This window comes from Arachis ipaensis, chromosome B04 (assembly GCF_000816755.2).
Source record: "Arachis ipaensis cultivar K30076 chromosome B04, Araip1.1, whole genome shotgun sequence".
Classification (NCBI taxonomy): Eukaryota; Viridiplantae; Streptophyta; class Magnoliopsida; order Fabales; family Fabaceae; genus Arachis; species Arachis ipaensis.
In genome coordinates, this window is record NC_029788.2 from 131917329 (window position 1) to 131924309 (window position 6981).

At 31.4% G+C, this 6981-nt stretch overlaps 2 protein-coding genes across 3 annotated transcripts in view; one reads left to right on the top strand and one right to left on the bottom strand.

Moving 5' to 3' along the window:
- LOC107635623 (sphingosine-1-phosphate lyase) overlaps positions 1–1210 on the top strand; it is a 6137-nt gene extending 4927 nt beyond the window's left edge. The window contains exons 12-15 of one of the 2 annotated variants that reach the window (XR_002362081.1): positions 67–128; positions 217–363; positions 470–591; positions 861–1210. Coding sequence is in view for 1 of the 2 variants with exons in the window: in XM_021122223.1 (XP_020977882.1) it covers positions 67–128; positions 217–363; positions 513–591; positions 861–983 (411 nt within the window). In the remaining variant the exon portion in view is untranslated. The remainder of the gene's footprint in view (positions 1–66; positions 129–216; positions 364–469; positions 592–860) is intronic. The other variant, XM_021122223.1, reaches the window with a different exon arrangement.
- On the bottom strand, positions 2313–4036 carry LOC107635622 (40S ribosomal protein S19-1). The gene is made up of 4 exons (XM_016339143.2): positions 3840–4036; positions 3104–3194; positions 2784–2967; positions 2313–2667 (listed from the first exon to the last, which is right to left on the bottom strand). The coding sequence occupies exons 1-4, from the start codon at positions 3921–3923 to the stop codon at positions 2595–2597; spliced, it is 432 nt and encodes a 143-aa protein (XP_016194629.1). The 5' UTR covers positions 3924–4036; the 3' UTR covers positions 2313–2594.

A 6981-nucleotide genomic window follows, 5' to 3' on the forward strand; every position in this document is an offset into this window, starting at 1 on the left:
TGCTTTCCTTTTCTGCCTGTTCTAGTTCTTAATTCATGGTATATGGCAAATCAATGGTCATTTTGTTCTACAGGTTACTTGGAAAACACGAAAACAATTATGGAAGCAACAAAAAGAATACAGAAAGGGTACATATACTATGTTCCTTGATCCATCTATGGCGTTTTGCCTTCACCTTACAAAAAATTTTCAAAGTAATTGTTTTGCCATGTGCAGCATAGAAGAAATTTCTGAGTTGTATGTTGTTGGAAGACCCGACATGACCATTGTGGCTTTTGGATCTAATGTCCTGGACATATTTGAAGTCAATGATTTGATGACATCCAAAGGGTGGCATTTGAATGCTTTGCAGAGACCCAACAGGTTGGACTGGGATGGGGGAGCTAGCTCACTGAGCTAGTATTAGAATTATTTCTACACATTTCATGATTATACAACTTGATAGATTATTATGGCTCATCTTTTTAAGGAACTGAAGATATTTACTCTTTTGCATTCTGGTTTTCCGTCAGCATCCATATCTGCGTGACACTGCAGCATGTGCCAGTTGTTGAAGACTTCCTCACTGATTTGAAGGAATCCGTTGAAACTGTAAGTTTTTTTACTTGATTTGGTATCATAGTTATTCTGATTGGAATATTGGATCACTAATTCTGCCATGCATGGTATCATAGTTACTATGATTGGATCGCAAATTACGTCATGCATGCAATTTGCGATAGTGTTTTTCCGGGTCACTAGCAGGGTGGTTGTAGTTGAGACAGTTGATGTGACAATTAGCTTAATTCAGAGCAATTGTCTGTATTTACTTTGTATTTTCTGTTTCGCCAACCATTCAATGTTTCTTTGTCCAATTTAAGGTGAAGGAAAATCCTGGTCCTATAAGTGGAGGCCTAGCACCGATATATGGTGCCGCAGGGAAGATGCCAGATAGAGGCATGGTCCAGGACTTGCTGGTGGATTATATGGACGGTACCTGCTAGTGGCTCTCATCAAATACTAAGACATCCTTTACCAGATTTTTCTGACATGTACTGTAATTGATACTTCTCAAATGATATTCGATTATACTCTGCATTCTTTCATGCTTTGGGGACTCGGATGGTAAACAATAAAGCCAATGTCTGTTTATTGTTTTGGGTTCCATCTATTATCTACTTAGTGTGTATTAATAGGTGCTCTAAAGTACTTGTTAATCCTTTTTTTTATAATTTAAACGTGTTATAATAATAATGTGAGGTTAATCAAGATAGTAAAACTCTTATATTCTATGTAAAGGATTTTAAGTTTAAGTCTTACAAATAACAATATATTTTATAGATTATACATTTATATATACTTGAAAAAGATAATATACAGAAAGAGAGACTAAAGTAATAATATAATGAATCTAATAACATTTAAAATTTCAAGTTTTCTGTAAATTTGTCATGTTAAATATATTTTGTAACAATATAAAGGATAGCAGTTATCGCATGATGGAGAATAACATTTATCTAGCTAATTTTGCATTAATATCATAATTTTTTACACTAAATTATGTAATTATAAAAAAAATACGAAAATTACAGAAATCGTTAGTTCATATCAAGAGTCAAAATTATGATCTTTTATTGTTTGTTTTCGTTTTTGCTTAGTGTATTTTAATTTATTATCAATTCTAGTAGAGACTAGAGAGAGATTTATAGTCCCTTGAAACCAAATTTGTGCCTAACATTACTTGAATTTGTCTAGATGATGGTGATCTACTAATACATCAAATTGAACTCTAGTATACTAGATCCTAAACTCATGGTTCCTTAAGACACAATTTTTCATAACCATTACTAGACACACAAAAGATATTAGACAATAGACACTAAACCCATGGTCCCTTAGACTAAATTGTGCCTAACTTTACATGAATTCCTCTGGATGATAACGATTTCATTATACATTGAATTGAAGAACTTTGGTGAAGAGAAAATCGGGTTGTCCTTTAGATTCTCAATGTCATGAGGTTGCCGTTTATTTACCTCTCTTTGCTAAACCAGCAAAATGTACATGTAATAGAATATCATTTCAAAACAAAGGAAAATACATTATTTAATTGCTAAGTCCAAAATAATCAAAAATAATTTATTTGAACTAAAATTTTATAACGTCACAAATTTTATTATTATTACCATACATCTAAATATCTGGTCTTGAAATAGAATGAAGACGCTAGAATGTGAAGATAAAGTGAATTGTTTGTCTGAGGCTCTCGGATTTTCATGCTGCATGCTTCTTTCGAAAGAGCAAATAGATTGTTTCTCTGGTGAAAAATAGGCTCTCAATATGAGGGGAAGCATCACTAACGTTCCCAACTATTCCATACCATTAAAAACGTTGAAAATGATAATGTATTGATAATTCAAATCAAAATCTTACTAAACAAAAACTCCAAACTAATGTAAAAGGATAAACTTTGAAATAAAAGATACAAATTGCAAAACGCTCAGCAAATAAAGCTGTTCAACTTAATATTTTCCTTAATGCCATCTACTAATAATAACCAAATTTGATTCCTATGAGCACATGCAAATGCAGCTTTAGTTCTCAGTAAAAACCAATCAAGGAGCAATCACAATGCGGCCGGCAACTTGATCGAGATCCCTACGACCATTAGAAGTCAATCTTCTTCCCCTACAACCCATAGAAACAACATCAAGTTTATGCCATAGATATTATATTAGGTAATGGAACTTTTTTGTTTAATGTTTTGGGATTTACGGGGTTCATAACTTTCATTAAAGCCTTACCCCTTTGTATCGAGCTCAATAATGTTCACTTTTTGCAACTGTTGCAGAATGTGCCTGGCTATACCGCCACTGCTCTTGCAAAAATGCGGGGGACGGCTTCCATTTCTCTTGCTTCCACCATAGATCCTCCTAAAAGCACCAACACCAAGGCCACCTCTCAGATAAACCTTCCTTGCCATGGAGGCTACAACAATTACAGAATCCCATCAGTCTTAACAGCAAACCTTAACATTTACCAACAGAATGAATCATATAGAGAGTATGCAACCATGTTAATGTACAACAAAGTTCCACCCTAATAGTTAAAAGAATAAACTCACCAGCTCTAATATAATACCAGTCAGGATCATAAGGAGCCAATTCCTTAAACTTTGCAGTTTTCACAATGTCTGTCCACTCAGGCAACTCCATCTGTTTAGCAATTAAAGAGTCAATAAATTAGCATGTACAAACTTCATTCCCCTAATCCATCACTGAAATTTTATTACATTCTACATACAAATTTCTACATTGACTCAAAGAAGCACCAAATTTTCAGTAACAAATAAAAAGGAATGGAAGTACTGGACAACATTTCATTCAATTAAATACAGAGAGAGTTCATTGCTATCTCTTGGCAGCATTATAACTGAAATACTTTGACCAAATACTGAAACAGAAACAGAAGCATTAGCAGCTATCATTATGTGCTCTAGAGTGTGAGACCAAAGCCATTAAAGACCAACAAGTTGTCACTCTCTACTTCATCCAAATTTTCTTCCACATAGATGACCTCGTTGAACTTCAACTAAATCCAAAGCAAGAGCTTGCTTAATTTCTACTTATCCACATTAAGACTATTCATTACCATATATTTTGAACAAAAATGAAAACAAAACCTAAGAACACTCCAACCTCACATCATCAAAATAACCCAAACAATAGAGACATATAACATAACCTAAAGCAAGACGAACTACGAAGCCCCAAATGAACTTGAGCATTGAAATGAAGGAACTTGTGAAATCAGAGAAATCCAGATAGAGAATAGTGATGATTAAGGTGGAAAAATCGAACCTTTCCAGAACGCTTGAGGTGGGAGGCATAAGCCTTGACGAATTCATGAGGCGAAACATCCTTGACGGTCCTTGAAGTTGCCATGGCTGAAGTTCGAAGCACAGACAATGCTAACCTCAGCTCCGAATTTCTCGCAAGAGAGGATGGAGAATCTGCGCCTCAGATATGAAATTAGGGTTTTTGCTTCGTTCCGGGTTTTCATTTTTATATTTTTGCCCGACCCGATTCTATTGGGCCTCTCTCTTCTGTTTGAAAGAGTTGGTGGCACTACCCATAAAAAAAAAATTTCCTACAAAAAATAAGATGAATTTTTTTTTGCGACTAAAATAAGATGCATTTGATTCGCATTTTTATTTTCTGGATTTTATGAAAAAAACTTTCTATTTCTGTTTGCTGGATTTTGTGAAAAAAATAAATAAATAATAAAAATAATAAAATTCTATTTTTTATTTTCACCTCCTGTTTTATTCTTTTCTTCACAAAATCTAAAAACAGAAAACACTAAACATGAAAATAGAAAATAAAAACGTAAATCAAACGCACCTTAAATTTTCACCAAGATTTTTTATATTATTAATTTAGTTTATGATATTAGTCTCATGTAGAAACTCACATGCTGATTGTCTTCGTAGTGAAGTTAATATTTAAAAATCGTTAGATGATTTGAGAAGTTTGACTAAATTACTGTCTAACAATTCTCAACTATCAACTTCACGTATAGACAACTATATGTGAGTCTTCACTTTAGTCTCAATAATATTATTTTACAATAATTTATTGGTGAGAAAATTAAATATGAAATTAATTTGATCTTTCTAAAATAAAAAAGAGAGTTTAAATAGATGACAATGACATATATATTTTTCAAAGAAAAAATATTACATATCTCTTTTAGTATAATTAGAATTTAAGGGTTTAATTAGATTCCATATAATTAGAAATAAAAGTAATGAAATTTTCATGCTATAATGTCATAATATTTTGTTCAAAACCTATAATTACGAAAAAGGAGATAAATAATTATTACACATAAAAGCAAAAAAAATTTGACCCCCAACATTCCTAAAGAAAGAACAAAAATTTTCATAGAAGCCAAGCCACATTAGGCTACAACAAAAATATCTTCTAAGTATTCATCATTTATCTCTAATTGTTAAACTACCTTTTTCTATCTATCTATTAAATTACTATAATTAATCTAACAATAACATGACTTGATGATGGTATGCATAAAGTCTTAATTAGATTTAAACTCTACTATTGTTTTTGACACAAGTATTGGTAGTTGAATCTGATTCATTGAATGTAACATGTTTGACAAATTTGAAGGTTGGTTTATGCAAATGTAGTTATCACAAACACACATAAAGGCATATATATATCTCCGATTGTTCCAAGCGTGTGTTAGACAATAGACAGAGAAATGTCAACTTTTGCTGCCAACAAAATCTTTGACAGATGAATGTGCCAACGTGGACACTGTTCTCCTATATATAGGGTAGTGCTTCGCAATCACATCTACCATTTGCATCTTTCCCATAGGATTTGTTCAAAGGTGGTTCCTTTAAGGATCGCATCTTCGTGTGAAATGAATCAAGGATTTTTTTTTTTCTATAATAAAATAAAAAAAATTATTAATTTCTCAAACATCATTTTTAAACTTTAATTCTTTAAATACGATTTTTTTTTTTACATTTAAGCAAGTTCGCCGAATAGAAACTCACGTCAGATTCAGTGAATTTTATTTGAAGTTGATAATTAAAAATTAGGTTAAATTACACAGTTGGTCTCTATACTTTCAGTGAAATTGTAAATTGGTCCCTATACTTTAAAAGTTTGTAATTGGGTTCCTAAAGATAATTAAAATTTGTAATTTAGTCCCCGTCGTTCAAAAAGTGTTTGATTTAACAGAATATTCTTAGTATATTCTTTATTTTAACAGAATATTTTCAGCATATTCTGAGAATATTCTGTTAAATCAACACTTTTTGACCGGCAGGGACTAAATTACAAATTTTAATTCTCTTTAGAGATCCAATTACAAACTTTTAAAGTATAGGGACCAATTTGTAATTTCACTGAAAGTGTAGGGACTAACTGTGTAATTTAACCTAAAAATTATTAAATAATTTGATAGATTTAACTAAATTGTTATTTAATGATTTTTAACTATCAATTAGCCATAAAATTAAATGCAGCTGAATTTCTACTAGTGTAAATAATTAAATAGCTTAATATATTTTATTAAATATATTTTATTAAATTCAAATTTGTTGGAAAGATAAAAGACTCGAACCCACAACCTCTTAATTGATTATAGGTAATCTATGTCATTTGAACTATAACTCATTGGCATGTACAATTTGACTCTTATTAGCTTAAAAAAATTAAAATAAATAATTTAATGACACGTATAAAAAGAATTATTCATCTAGGCTTGATTATTTTGAAACACTGTTACTCCTATCTAAGCTAAGAAAAGATGTGTTGGCTTCATCAATAATGCATCATCACAAAAACCATTTGACATAAAGTATGAAATATGAAAGTTGGTTCACAAATACAAGTTATTGGTTCCTTTTGATAGAAAAGAGAAGAATATAATAATCCATAGTAAGTAATGAAGGTGCAAATAATTAAAGGCCACATCCCACATGGTAACAACAACATTGCTGACGTCATACATTAAGGTACACATTGCAAGTTCCATAAAGTAGGGTAGGGGTCTCCTTAAGTTGCATATGCATATGGATATGGATACATGAAGAGGCTTCGTCATAACAACAGTGCAAGAAAAAACACATTGCAATGCGCCAATGTTAGTTGATACATGTTCTTCTATTACTTGCCACACATAATGTGCTGTTCATTGATTATGAACTTGTTTTTCTTCATTTTCATCAAAGAAATAATCATATACAATAAATATAGACCTCACATTATAAGCTATCTTTGTTTTTTTGTTTTTTTTTTAACCGAAGATATGGAGACTCGAATCCCTGCAACCTCTTAATTGAGTATGGAAAGACTGTGTCATTTGAGCTATTGCTTCTTGGCATAAGCTATCTTTGTTTACAGAGATAGAAATACAAAAAGATATAAAATTATTTTTAATAGATAAAATATAAATAAAAATATTATG